This window comes from Asparagus officinalis, chromosome 7 (genome assembly GCF_001876935.1).
Source record: "Asparagus officinalis chromosome 7, Aspof.V1, whole genome shotgun sequence".
NCBI classification, from domain to species: domain Eukaryota; kingdom Viridiplantae; phylum Streptophyta; class Magnoliopsida; order Asparagales; family Asparagaceae; genus Asparagus; species Asparagus officinalis.
This window is the reverse complement of record NC_033800.1, coordinates 71,875,471-71,890,949: the sequence shown is the minus strand read 5'-3', so window position 1 is coordinate 71,890,949 and position 15,479 is coordinate 71,875,471. Positions and strand designations below refer to the sequence as shown.

At 36.2% G+C, this 15,479-nt stretch overlaps 1 protein-coding gene and 1 pseudogene across 1 annotated transcript; both read right to left on the bottom strand.

Annotated features, from left to right (window-relative positions):
- Positions 3,878-8,913, bottom strand: LOC109847331 (annotated as a pseudogene).
- Positions 9,976-13,483, bottom strand: LOC109849264 (protein DMR6-LIKE OXYGENASE 2). The gene is made up of 4 exons (XM_020419075.1): positions 13,131-13,483; positions 12,767-13,014; positions 11,071-11,368; positions 9,976-10,435 (listed from the first exon to the last, which is right to left on the bottom strand). Exons 1-4 carry the CDS (start codon positions 13,401-13,403, stop codon positions 10,178-10,180), a joined length of 1,077 nt encoding a protein of 358 aa, XP_020274664.1. The 5' UTR covers positions 13,404-13,483; the 3' UTR covers positions 9,976-10,177.

Below are 15,479 nucleotides of genomic sequence, written 5' to 3'. Positions count from 1 at the left end.
GCGACGTTTGTCTATTATGTGTGACCTTTACTCATCTCATGTGGCATCACTCTATTAGATGTGAATCTTATCTGTGGGATGTGACAATTTGCTGTTGCTTGTGAAATTTGTCGTTCATATATGACACATAGCCGTACTTTGTGATAGTGAGTTTCTGTATAATACATATGGTATTTATTTACAGATATGGTCATATTACTTCCTATGTTGCTGAATCTTTCAACAATTGGATTCATGTGGCGAGAACACTTCATGTTTGCGATATGATGGATCACATTCGTGTATAAATTATAAAAAGGATGAATACTCACCACGAGATGGCAACAAAATGGAATAACTATCTATGTCCTGAAGCGGAAAAAATTCTCCAAGAAAATTGTATGAAGGGAAGCACTCTTGAAGTCTCACATTCTACAGCTGAAATCTTTGAGGTATCATCTCACAAATTAGTACAAGTTGATTTGGAACACAAAACATGCACGTGTCGTGCATGGGATATATTACGAATACCATGTAAACATGTGTGTCATGCTATTAACTTTATGCATAGAGATGTGTACCAGTATTATGATTAGTTCATGACGACTGAAGCTTTTAAGAAAAGTTACAAACCAATTCTCTTTCATGTTCCGAATTACGATAAGCCAAATATCACAGATGAAACAGTTGGCATACTTCCCCCAAAGAAGATAAATAGACATGGAAGGAACAAGAATAGATGTATCAACAACTGATCTGTGAATAGACATCCAATTAAATGCTCAAGATATCACGCGGAAGGACACAACCGAGCCACATGCACTGAACCCATCCAAGACTAACGTTTCCTGGCAGAATTCAGACAGTTTTGGGATTGTTGTCTGTTATATGTTATTTTTGATATTTTGTTGTGACATTTACGAGTTAAATGTTACATATTATCTGTTCGTGTGACTTATTGGTATTAACTGTGACACCTATAAGATCTATACTTTCAGATTCCATATAATTTGCTAAAGAAAAGTTCATGGAGAAATCACAAATACACAATTTATCATTGCACATTTCATCATTGTCACCACAAGTCTCAAAATTTACAAACTGGTAATGAACATCCAACATCCAACAAAGAATTACGTTATATGTGTTTGTCTAATACTTCCACTCAATCAATAGTACATCATTACCCCCAAAATACCAAAGATATTCTGGATCATCTACATCTAACTTCAGTCGCAACTTCTCCCATTCTCAGCCTTTACATATGATTTGAGCAGCAAGTCCTTCCCTAACATTTCATCATTTGCAATGCTTCAATATTCATTGCCTCCCTTCCTTCTAGGATCGCTTTGATGAAAAAATATTCATGTATGCCACAATCGTACCTAAATAGAAAAGAGGTAAAATCACATTGTAATGTATAAATATCACATAACAACAATATATATCACGGATAATGAGAATATATCACACGGAATATATAAATGTCACATAACAGCATCATTCACAATGCCAAATGTCACATGAAACCGGTATACGTGACATAAAAGCAGCATATGTCACACAAAATGCATAAATGTCACATAAAACCAACATATGTTACATAAAACCATCATATGTCACATGAAACCAATATATGTCACAAAACAACAACAAATATCACTGATAAAAATTATATATCACATATAATGCATAAATGTCGCATAACGCAAGCACATATCACTGATAATGATTATGCATCACAGATAAGCAAGTATCACATCAATTAATAAACTGGTAAGAATAAGCTGTTTAGAGAAACTTACGAGCCTTTTTGCATTCGACAAGGAACTACTACTTCATATTCGAATGCTATGAATGTTGACGCCTGGTCGAATCCACTTACCATCATATCTAAAAATAGTTGGATTGTCAACACGTCTCCAGCCCATGCCTCGTGGTCAACGGAACTGTAATGTCTGTATTTTTTGCCCCAAATTGACCTTAAGGACATACCAATGATCAGTGTGACATATCGGAATTATCAGAATATCCTTCCCATCATCTATATGCTTCTTTATATACTTTTTATAGACATTTTTCTCATCCAAATTTAAAGCAGTTAGCAACCAAATCTTAAAAAAGAATAAGGAGAAGAAAGTCAAATAACATATAAATACAATATAACTTGTAAAAGTATTATGATCGATATTTCTCACACTAAAATATGATGTGATCATAGCAAATTTTCTTTCCCCATCGGCATTTTCCGGCAGCTTGAGCCATTTTTGAAGTCTTGCAACCAGTGCTTCAACGGTCTAACGATTGCAAATGCAATAAATCATGTAATATCAAAAACTTGAATAACACCAAAAGTTAAATAAAATCTAACCTCGTCCTTCATTCTTCCACCACGTAGAAGATGAAGCATATCATATCTGTTTATAATTTGGTTGTCAACCTCGTAAATAGTCCTCTTTCTACATAATATGCATAGTACAATCAACGTATAAGTATCAGAGAGCATTCTTTGTCACAGACTACATGTAAATATCACAGGAAACAGTTATAAATCACGCAAAAACCATTAATTATCACAAAATAATGTAAATATCACAGGAAAACACTAAACGTCGCAGAAAATAGATAAAAGTCACAGAGTAACACTTATTATCACAACCAACATATAACAGTCACATGCAATAAATAATAATCACATAAAAGACTATTACCACAGTCAAAATGTAAACAATAATCACATATGAATTAAACTTATCTCACCAATGCAATAGTCAATTGACTCCTTTCCTTTTTTTTTTAACTCTTTTCTTTCTTAAATAGTTTTCGGAGTCAACTTCCTCTCTTTTTGCCTTCATCTTTCTAGGCTCTTGCTTGATCTCCTTATGGACATATTGCGACATATCTTGCTTCGGTAAGATGTGGATTGCGGCTTCTGATTTCTTCATAATCGTTGCAGTCTGCAACGAACCCACTTTCTTACATTTCAATGTCTAGTTTGTCATTGGTGGATTGGAATCATTGACTCTGGCTGGCTCCTTGATGTTTGTTATCTCATAGTACCATAGCTTCAAAAAAGCAACATTCAATCAATGAAGTATAACAAGTTAGATACAAATGTCACATGTAAAAGATAGAGATCAGAAGTTAGATACAAATGTCACATGCTAACTACAAATATCACAATTAAACAATATATATTAGGGACGAATGTCACATATGAGGCACAAACGTCACATATGAGTATCATATATCACATGTAAAAGACAATAATCATATATAAGGGGAAAATATCACACATTAACTATGAATATCACAATTAAACAATGCATAGCAGAGATAAATATCACATATGGGGCACAAACGTCACATATTAGTGTGATATATCACATGTAAATGATAATGATCACAGATAAAGTGCAAATACAACATATTAATTACAAATAATATAGATAACTCACCGACAGCAAGGGAGCACAGCCGCTAAGATCTGTCTGCCCCTTTTTAGCTATCTTGGCAGCTTTGAAAGAGTCCCACAATTCATTGTAGATGATCGTCACCCATAGTAAATGATCAACGACATCTATCCGAGTCATATACTTGAATATATGTCGCGGTGCATTCATTCTAACGGTTGGAGTCCATATCATTGTGAGTTGATAAAGGATTTGAAGTGTAACAAAATCAGAAACATCTGATTTCTTTTTCGACCGAACCGGTTTATCCACTAAGGGCTCAAGGTAATCTCGGTCACTCCTGTATTTTTCTTATTGCTTGTTGCTGAAGTATGTACTACATATCCTATTTGCGATATCACGATTCCCTTCTGGTTTCTCCCCTTCATCCTTGAACCGGGTATGTTTTTGCACCCAATTTACATCAAATGTGTAGGCTTGTTTTGTCCCGTTTTGATATTCTTAAAAAAAAACTTTCCAGTGACCAAATCTAGATGATCAATCAGTAGCATGATCGATGCTTTGTCGGATGGAATTAATCCAAAACTAATATAGTTTTGAAAATTGGAGGATCCGTAAGTTTTTCAATGTTCGGCTCTCAATCGTGGAACAATTCCATTCATGAATTCACAATATCCACAAATATTACAACATATTCTGATATCACCCTTACTGTTAAACACAACACAAGCGAAACTAAATCTACTTAGGGTTCTACTGTGAATAAATTCATAATGACAAACAAAATAAATGACCAAATGTGGATAATTCAGTTTATACTTACAACTCAACCTTTGTTGTTGCTGATTCAGATGACTCAGATGATGAATTCATCATCCTGTATTTTCAGCAAACTGAGGGTTTGGTGAAGAAGATGGATTTGTTGGAGCCAGCGGACGACGAGCTCGCGGACGAGCAGATGACGAGACAAGCAAATACCAAAATTAGAGCGTCGACGAAGACGATTCAAAGTGAAGCTGTAGAGGTTCTCGTCGGCGGCGGTGTAGGAGTGAGATCTTGAGTGGAAGAGGGTTTCCAAAATTGGTTGCAGAGGGTTTCGAAAATCGTGCTTAGAAGGAAGATTTTCGGAGTAGTTTTTTTTGGTTTTTAAATGGGAAGGGTAATTTCAAAATAGCTTTATTAGGTAGTGAGTTTGTACAGTGTTTGAGGGATAATTGCACTCATGTTTTGGTACAAGGGCGGGGGGGCATTGTTTTTTTGGCTGGGTAGGAGGATTCATAGCTTAAGTTTATGGAGTTCCTCCAAGCAATTTTCCCTTTTTTTTTAACACGTAGCCTATATATATTCATATAGTTCCTACTGACTAGGTACATCACATATTCAAGGGTTGACTAGGCAAACAAACGTGGATTTAAATGTCAAAGTCAATGCAGCCTTGACTTGTATTAGGTCTTCCCGATCTTCAACTTTCTTTCAACCTTCTTGTCTGTAGGAAATCCTTGTTCCTCATCTTTGCGAGAGGAGAGGTAATTCAAGGAGGTGGTGTCCTCGCAGAGCTTGGGGTTCTCATCGATCAACCAGTTCAGGCGATGGGTTAATTATTGCATCATATGGGTGGCTGCGCAGCAACATGATGGAGATTCTTGACTGTGAAGAGTTGACTGGGCCTCTGTGCAGCAAGCTCTTGTATCGCTAGTTGCTAAATATCTGAACAAGTCAAATTCATTACATTATACATGATTATAACAAGTTTAATATCTGAGCTAAGACTATTATCGATAGTATTCAAAATGTTAATAATAATGTAATATTTAGACCTGATATATTAAAATGGTTTACTCAAGTATCATAAATTGTAAATAGTTTCTGCAGATTTTCATAAAAGTGGATAATGTTTTTTGCTTGATACATGAAGAAGAAACTACACCAAAATCATTAAAAAATATTTTTATGTAGTCCATATATACTGCAACAAAGTCAATGGCGCATATATTTACGATTTGGAAGTTCAAATATTATATTTGGGTATGTTCTATTTACATTTTCGATATTATTAATAAAAGACTAGCTTAACTCAGCAAATTTTACATTTGATTAATGATTAAGTCTAAATCAAAGTAAACAGGGGCCAAAACATTATTAAGAAGTACTCATCAATAATTTAGTGTATTATAAATGTCCAACTGCCCCAGACACATCAGATCAGCAATTTTCAGACTAAAGTGATAGTGACAATAATTATGTCTTTTTCATGGCTTTTTCACTATGTTGACATGAAATATTTGTATCTGGACAGGTACCGGATATGCATTCGATTACAGATATCCTTTTAAAATTTTATGGGATAAATATAAAAATAAGTAGATACCTGATTCTAGATGCAGTTACCTGGATACATAATATTAAAACTATTTTATGTTAAAATAATTAGTCTGAGACTGATTTTCATGATTCAGAGATCTAAATTTAAATTTGTCGTTGTCCTGAATGCATAGATGAACTATGGCATGAAATTTTTTACTTTATCTAGACAACAATATGTAGTACATAGCTGATACACTCCTGAGTTTTATCAGTTTCTCTCATATCTGATTCGTCTGGGTGTCTATTTTACTACTATCAGATCTGTATCTGGATTTTCCTTACCAGAACATGTATAGATGCGCATATATAGACATGATAAACATCATATCGGTTTGTTTGCACTCCTAGTGCATTTTCCTATGATGATATCAATATCATGGACGGTTAATTAAAGTTTTAGTCTAAAACCTACACCATTTACATTACTTGCAATGAGCGAAGAAGATATTTGTTAGGTAATTAGGCTATTGCATTAGCCTAATGCTTTCCTGATCAAAAAATTAAGCCAAGTAAATTAAAAAATAAAGAATAAAGTACTACCAACCTCAAGGCGATCACCAACATTAACAACAAAAGACCCACAGACTGGCTCGACAGTGAGGTGAGGAAGCCATAGTCAGAATGTGGCAGATTTCCAAATGTCAGATCAGGCTCCAGGCACGCAGGATAATTGTTGATGACCATGGCGGATTTTCAAGTGTCAGATCAGGCTCCAGGCATGCAGGATAATAGTTGATGACCATCATGTGTGTATCTTTGTCAAAATCTCAGAGAATACAGTTGTCGACTCCGATAGTCTTGAGGGTTGCAGACATGAGGAGGAAGAGGGAATTGGTTTGCTTTACGTATGAAGTTACTATCTCCCTGCACAATGAAAAGATTATTTTCTAATTATAAATTTTCAGTAATGTATATACAATTAGGATTTATTGTTAAAATAATTAAAACTGATGATTATGATTAAAGAATCAGTTGTCCTGAAATCTAATTGGATAGGAAGTTGAAGGTACACTTTTTTTATACTTATAAAATAGAGGTGGCCCCTTCTGTAAAGTAATCTAAACATAGATCTTTAAGACTAAAATTGTTAGTCTGGTCACCACACTTGTATGGTAGACATGATTTTTTTTTAAAATAAAATTTCTTTGATGCTGTCTTTGTAATTTAAAGGTGCGAGATTTTTTCTATTTGGTGTCAAAAGCACATCATGGTTTACAAGGTTGAAAGGTGTAAGTTTTCCAGGACGACAGCTTTAAGAATTGTGATGCATGTTGTTGAATACAAGTATTATCCGAATACCCTGCATGTGAGCAGGATGTTCTAACCCGCATAAGGGACATTTGAATTAAAACTTGTCTTCGTATTCTACTCATGTATTATTCAGAACACCCCCGACACCAATAATCTCATGTAATGTTCTTATGGTTCTGGCAAGCTTTGTACTCTCTGAGTTTATGCTTTGTGTGCATGTTTATGTATACAAACTAAAAATGGCAGTTGCTTCCTTTGTGAAGAACATTTATGATAATAACTATAAACAGTTGTCAAAACAACTAGCACCATTCACATGCATGCATCAATTACAAACACATGTATGCTCCTCAGACGCCCCAACTTGTTCAAGAAACTTACCCAACGTAACTTTTACTCAAGAGTGTTCTTAGATTACTACTTCATTGCTTGCATTTTCATAGAAAGTGAATGAAAGAGAAAAGTGACGCCCTCACCTCAAGTCCAAGGGAGAAGAAGGCTAATACTCAAGAACTCTCTCTAAAGGATGACAAGTGAGCTTGAGGAAGTCTCTCCAATATAAAACACCATCTTTGACTTGGTTAATGCTCATCTAACATATCACCGGAGTTCTTGTATCACTCGTCATATATTTCATCCTCTCCGCAATGGGAAGGTCAAAGAATTTCTTCCCTACGCTCACCATTTTCGAAATAAGCTCTCTATCAATGCCATGGTTCACTACCTACACACCCACATAGAGAAAATTCTCTTAAATGCATTCTGCATTCAGAACATACGTGTTCTAAGTTCATATATGAATATGGTCGTATATTGAAAAGATTAGAAAGTATAATACGGTTAAATCAATATATTTGTTCATCTGGACAAGTTATTTGTACCTGAAAGAAGCCATGTCCCTCACATGATTTAGCCAATTTTTGAAGAACTTGACTTCTATCAGATGTAATAGAGCCAAATCAACAATAGGCAACTTCCAACTTGAGCTTCAGAGCAGTTCTCCTTCTCTAGTCTCAGGCTGCTCAGCAACGGATAATATATACTTCCTAGGAATCCTAGTGATGCCACTCTCACAAAGGTGTGTCACCCATTTCATGTATCTCTCCAATTGATCCTCATCCTCCTCTCTCTTCATCTCAACTAAGTCCTTTACTGTCTCTTTGAGAGGAAGAAAGAGAGTTAGTGTTTTGTGTCAGGTGACGGGATAATGAGAAATGAGGGACTTGGGTGGTACTTACAGAGGCTAAAAAAGAGAAAAAACAATTAGAAACTAAACCAACCCCTGTTTTCTCATAATCCATGGTTCCACAGGAGTATGTATGCATGTGTGTGTCAGAGAGCAGACTTGGCATAATGTCAAAGAGGCCTAAGCCACCAAAAATTCTCATTTTGAGAAGCCTTCAACGTTTAAGGGGAAAAAAAATACACAATATGGGTGATTACCTAGTAGCGGCTGACTTTGTATAGAGTGTTTAAGTAATCAATAGTTAGTACTTGGGGTGAGTAATCAAGTTTCTGACCTTGTGTATTTGCATAAAACAAATCAGAGTGAGGTGAGGTCCTGACTTTGCAATTGTTTTGGTAGGAATTCGATGTAGGAATAAATAATAGGACCTTCCTCAGTTTATTGCTTCATGTGATTGTCTTAAGTTACTATCACAATTTCGTTTTTTCGTTATTTTTTCAATAAATTTCTTTTCTTTTCCAATCAACGGCTCTTTACATAATTTCAGAGAACGAGCCCTAAGCCTAAAACTCAATAAAGAAACCCTAAATGGAAACTGCAAGCTCATCCTGAACTGAAACAAGACCAAGATAGAAACTTTAGGGCATTGTAATTTTCAAAAGAGAAACTAAGAAAATGAAAAAATTGAAAAGCGAATCGATCGCAAGATCTGAGATTGAAGAAAATGTACGTTGGAGGGGATGATTGGGGGGAGGAGATTGTTCAGGTGCCTCTTGCTTCTCCTCCTTCCTCTTGCTTTTCTTTTTTCGTTATTTTTGGGATTTAGTCAGCTTGAGCTCGGACTGATCTGAATTGGGCTCGACTAGTTCTTCAAATCAAAGGCCCGGTCCGTTTGGTCCAATGGGTCTTTCACTATTGGGATTGTCTAATAGGCTAATACTAGTGTGCACACACTGTACAAAGCACCGCCCTTTATTTTCTTAAGCACTAAATTTTGAAATTTTTTTCTCTCTAAGTTTTAATGCATTTAATTTAATTATTATATGTTTAAAATTAAAAATCATATCTACTCAATCTAAGTTTTAATACATTTGATTTAGAAAATCATATTTACTCCGCTATACTTGAAGAGGGAACTAAGGTTTTAATACATTTGATTTGCTTTACTGTTTATGATACAGTAATACTGATAAATAGTAACTTCAAGCATGGATGAGCAGATTTGATTTACTGTTTATGCTACAATAAATTACTATAGCATAGATAGTACCTTTGAGTGTAGAGGGCCAGATTTGGTTACTGTTTATATTACAGTACAGAGGTGTAGATGGCTTGAAAAATGGTTAGAAAACGTTAGATTTTGGTTAGAGGACTCTATAGTAAACTTGGTGGTTAAGGTCAACTGTGGTTTTTAATTACCCCATCTTTATTTTTGAACATTAATTTTTTTCCTGATATATCTCAAATAATATCTACAATGACTAGAAAAACTTTTTTTTAAACACTTAGTTAAGCTACCCAAACTAGTTTTTAGTTGCAAGAATTTTGAACAGCTGAAAAAACGAGCAAAAATAAGAAATTTCATCTAGGATAAAATTTAAGAAAACTACTTTCTCAAATTTGTGTAGAATTATTCAAGTTCGTTTATACTGTTTATCTATTTATTTATTTATATTACTACAGTAGTAGTATGGTATATGTTTCCTATAACAATTTAACAATCAACATTAACGTAAAAAATATTCTTCTTTCTGAACTTATCCTTTTAAATCTCAACGAAATGAGACAAAAGAATAATGGACAAAGGATGCAGAGAACCGCATAGTTCAATACACTTGTGGACTATATATCCCTTTACTTATATATCTCCAATATGTACTAATTTTCTACCTACTTACTAGATACGTCCACTACTCGATGGTTGATCACTTAGCAACCGTACAAGAGCCCCAAAATTCGAAGTCAAAAGAAGCGTTGACTTTCATTACTTTGTCTCGTTCTTCAACTTTCTTGTCTCTAGGAAATTCTTGTGCTTGGTCTCGCTGGAGGAAATGAAATTCAAGAAGGAGGCGAAGTCCGTGTCTTTGTAGAGCTTGGGGTTCTTGTCGTTGACCAGCTCCGGCAATGGGCTGACCATTGTATCATAAGGGAGGCTGTGGAGCGAGGCGACGGAGATTCTTGACCTTGAAGAGTTGACCAGGACTCTGTGTAGGACGCTCTTGTACTTCCCGTTGCTGAATATCTGAACAAGTCAAAGTCCATCAATATGTTAATTAGGTCATGTTTTAGTGGTTAAATCTGGATTAAAGGTAATAACAGAGGTGCAAGTAGTGTTAAGAACTAATTGTTAGTTATTTATGGCTTTATAATTAATAACTGCCTCATCCACGCCGTCTGAAATTTTCATCTCATATGATGGTTCCTCAAGAATATTTTAGTTATTTGTTAATTATAGCTAGGTGGGGGTTCTGATGAGAAAACTTTGAATTTTATGAGACACCCCAGAATTTCGTGGGTTTACCGAAATTTTTCTTGAATTAAAATAGTTTGTGGGCAGCATCTGCAATAACTCCAAAGTTCAAGGTGTTTTCTAAAATTAACCCTTAATTTTTTCAGTTAGATTTTTTTCCCCTTCCAATAATAATAGCAAACACTATATTTCTTTGCATTTGACTCGTATCTTTTTTATACTCGAAAATATTTATAGCCGTTCCTTATATGATGCCGTCATGGATTTTCCAATAAAAAAACTCTTGACTGACCTAAAAAAAAGGTTAGATAATTACACTTTTAAATTATTAACCAGAGTTTACCCAAGCATAAGACTAATCAAACAAAAATTAATTAAGGACTAAAATCAATAAACCAAGCGCCAACCTCAAGGTGATCACCAACGTTAACAACAATTGACCCGGGCACAGGCTCGACGGTGACCCACTCTCCCTTGCACTGAACTTGGAGGCCGTGAACCGCATCTTGCTGGAGGAGGAGCGTCAGGAACGTCAGGTCCGGCTCCGGGCATGCAGGATAGCAGTTTAGGACCATCATGTGTGTCCCGTCATCAAAGTCGTCATCGTGTTTGCGGTTGTCGTCGATTCCAAGGTTCTCCAGGATTAAAGACATCAGGATGAGGAAGAGCGATTTGGTTTGCTTTGCATATGAAGCTGCCACCTCCCTGTTCGTAACGAGGAATTTAGTACAGACTAATCTAGCTTGGTTTCGAAATCATAACTGCTTAATAACATGAGGCAGTTTTATCATGTCAGAAGAAAGATGATCGAATAATTAATTCACAGCAAATCTTAATGTTTACCCCAATATAAGACGGTTTTGTCATACCAGAAGAGAGATGATCGTACAATTCAGAACAAATCTCAAAGTTTAATTTATTCGAAACAAACTCCCATATCCTTTTCGTCCCAAATATATTGAAACATTAATAACTGTTTAATAACATTATATAATTCTCTGATGAATTGCATATTTTTTAAGGTTAATTGCACATAGATTCCCTGTAGCTTAATATTTTAAACTTACCTTTTTTTAGTCACCACTTCTTTTGAACTTACTATTTACGGGAAAAGAGGGATCTCAAGGATTAAATTTTTTGACTCTTTTACCCTCATGTGGACTCACAAATTTCAACCAGGGCAATATCTACCAAAAATTCCACCGAGGATAAAAGGATTCGGATCTCTCCACTACCAAAAAAGGTAAAGGATTCCAAAAATAACGTGGAGAGCTCGTAGCCACAATAAAACTACATGGGTGAGAAGTTTATGAAATTACAGGCTCTATGTACAAGTAACCCTTATTTTTACTTTTAATTATTCTTTTAAATTAGTAGAAAGGAGGTAGCCCCTTCTTTAAAGCTGAATCAGCACTAAATTTTAGGTGGAAAAAATGTTACTCTGGTTGTTGCCCGTGTACAATAGAAATATGAATTTATGAAATTTCTTGGAAACTCCCTTCTCTGTCGAAACTTAAAAGTACTGAGAGATTTTTGTTTGGTGTATAACACGAAGCACCATTTATAAATTCGATTAGCAAAAGACACATAAATTTGTTCTTTCGAACCATTGCTTTTGGTCTAATGACGTGTTTAAAAACTGCTAATATATGTGTTGAATACGAACCTTAACAGATCACCCTACATAAGAGTAGGGTGCTTCAAATCAGACAAAGGTACATTTCTAATCTCCAATTACCCTACTCACTTATGATTGTACCCAAATGTGTTCGTGTTCAATTTGTGTGCATCTCTAGCTATGAATGCACAAGAATAACATAGGATAAGGTGTTTTGTTGAGGAACATTAATTCATGATAGCAACTCCCAACAGTTGTCATCACAACTGATCGAGATCTTTCACATGCATGAATCAATTTTTTTTCTAGAACATGTATCTTTCTCCTTAATTCTCACATGCCCACTTGCTCATGAAAACTCTTCTAACGGAGCTTTCTCGCTCGGAGTTATCTTAGAAATAATTCTCGGAGTTATCTTAGAAATAATTCATTATTGCTCTTGAGTTTTCTTAGAAAGTGATAGGAAGAGAAAATTGAGGCCTTACCTCAAGTCCATGGGAGAAGTAGGCCATTGTTGAAGAACATTCTCTAAAGGATGACAAATGAGCTTGAGAAAATCTCTCCAAAATAACACACCGTCTTTTAGTTGGTTAAGGCTCGTCCCATATCTCACCGGAGCTCTTATATCACTGGACATATATTTCTCCGTCTCCTCCAAAGGAAGTTCGAAGAATCTCTTCCCGACGTCGACCATTCTCGAGATAAGCTCTCTATCAATGCCATGGTTCACTACCTACGTATACACCCACAGAGATCAAATTGTATCGAATGTTGATTACATTTTTTTGCCGTTGAATACAGCATTTCTCATGATATATACTTGGAAATTAAGACCGGGTTTATTGGTACCTGAAAGAAGCCATACTCCACGCAAGAATTCGCCATTGTTTGAAGAACTTGACTTCTGTCCGGAGTATCTAACAGAGCAAGATCAATGATAGGCAATTTGAGTTTCGGATTGGAAATCATCTCTTCTCTAGGCTCAGGTCGCTCGGGGACCGGTAATATGTACTTGTGAGGGACCTTAGTTATGCCACTCTCGCAAAGATGTCTTACCCCTTTCACAAACTTGCCCTCGTCTTCTTCTCTTTTTGTCTCAGCCAACCCCGAGTCCATCACCATTATTTCTTAAGAGAGGAACAAAGAAGTTTGTGTTTGTGTAAGGAGATGGGGGCAACGAGATGTGAGGGGATGGTGGTGGTACTTATAGGGATAACAGAGAGGAAAGCAATTAATTAGAAACTACTCCAATCTGGTTTCCTCATAATCCATGGTTTCATTGGAGTATAAGAAATATTATATACTATTATTATTATTATTATTATTATTATTATTATTGAGAGAGAGAGAGAGAGAGAGAGAGAGAGAGAGAGAGCTAGTTTACTTGGAATTATGTCAAAGAGCATGAGCCAGGCAACAATTCTCTTTTGAGAAGACTTCAACTTTTGAGAGCATAATATATTGAGGGTGATTCTCTATTAAACATTTTAGAGTTCCTAAGGTGACGTGGATTGGCTATGTGATGCATGCACTAGACCACAATTGGTGGCTGACTTTATATGTAATGTTTAATTAAGCAAGAGCTAGTTATTGGTGACTAATTAAGTTGCTGACTTTGTATATTTGCATACAGAGTGAGGTAAGGTGATGACTTTTTTAATTGTATATTGATTGAATGTATACAGGAAGTAATAATAGGGCCATCCCCAAAATAACTCTTCACATGTGCTTATTTGTAGACAAACGTTGTAATTAGGTGGGAGTGAGTATTAATTAGCATTTCTTTGATGCTTCCAAATAAATGGGAGATATATGCGTACATGCCCATTGGCAGCGGAAGCTGCCCATTGTCAGTAGGTGATCATGACTTTACACGCCCACCTCGCCGCGAAAGCGAATCATCTTGAGAGAAAAACCTTGACTTTTGTTTTTACAAAATACAAGCCAATCTCAATGTTCCAGTTTCGATATGAAACAAGAACAGAAGTGAAATATCTTAGCAATGTGAGATATACACTCTTCCCAATATCAGATCTAAGTCTAAATATTGAAGGAACCAACTAACATGAGCAATAACCAATATAATAAGTGAAACACGAGATTTACGTGGTTCGGCAAACTTCCCTACGTCCGGGGAGGGGTAAAGGGAGATTCCACTATGATGGAGAACACCGACGACTTGTACAACCCACAAGCTCGTTCCAAAGATGAAACTTTGATTCATACCCAAGAGAAGATGACCTCTTTCTTGTAAAATCTCTCCAAGCACTCAATCTTTTCTCTCCTCAAGATCTCACCTTTTAGATCTAAAAAACTCTCTCTTTTTCGTTGACAACAGCCCCTCTTCTCTGCTAAAAAACCTAGGAACGAATCCCTATTTATACAAAAGAAAACAGGTCAAAAAAACCACCCGAAAGCCCGCTGTTCAGATCCACGCCTGCTCGATCTCAGATCATCGTGAGACAATCCGAGGTGTCTGGGGTGGCGAGACACCTTCAGGTGTCTCGTTCACAATTCTCCACCTTGTACATCATTTGATAAATCTTAAATTTTGGACGAACACCAGAAGAACATCGTGAACATCACAAGATAGATCTGAAACACCAAGGCAGGCTAAACTAGCTGCACTATTATACCATGGCTGCCTACGTACCCTCTGATCAGGATCAAGCTAATCGTAGTTCTGCATAGTCTCCATATAGTCTCCATCTCACCTTATCACCGTCCCGAAGGACCATGTCCTCTTAGGCAGATCAACACGGGCTGATATGAAGCAAGTCAAAATAATGCTGAAACTTGCTACCTGTCACACTACCTTGGTCAACATGTCTGCGGGATTCTCATTTGCGTGCACCTTCATGAGAGAAATATTACCTTTCTTTATGACCTCCCGCACAAAATGATACCTGACGTCGATATGCTTGGTATGAGCATGATGAACTTGATTCTTAGCCAAATGAATCGCACTCTGACTATTGCACCACAAGTTTACACAATCCTGCTTGCTCAACCCCCAAATCATCTAGAAGACCCCACAACCATAATAGTTCCTTCACTCCCTCTGCCATAGCCATGTACTCAGCCTCTATAGTAGAAAGTACCACTGTAGCATGTAACATCGATTACCAACTAACTGGAGCACTATGTATTCTGATCACATAACCAGTAGTAGATCGTCGTCTGTCTAGATCGCCCGTA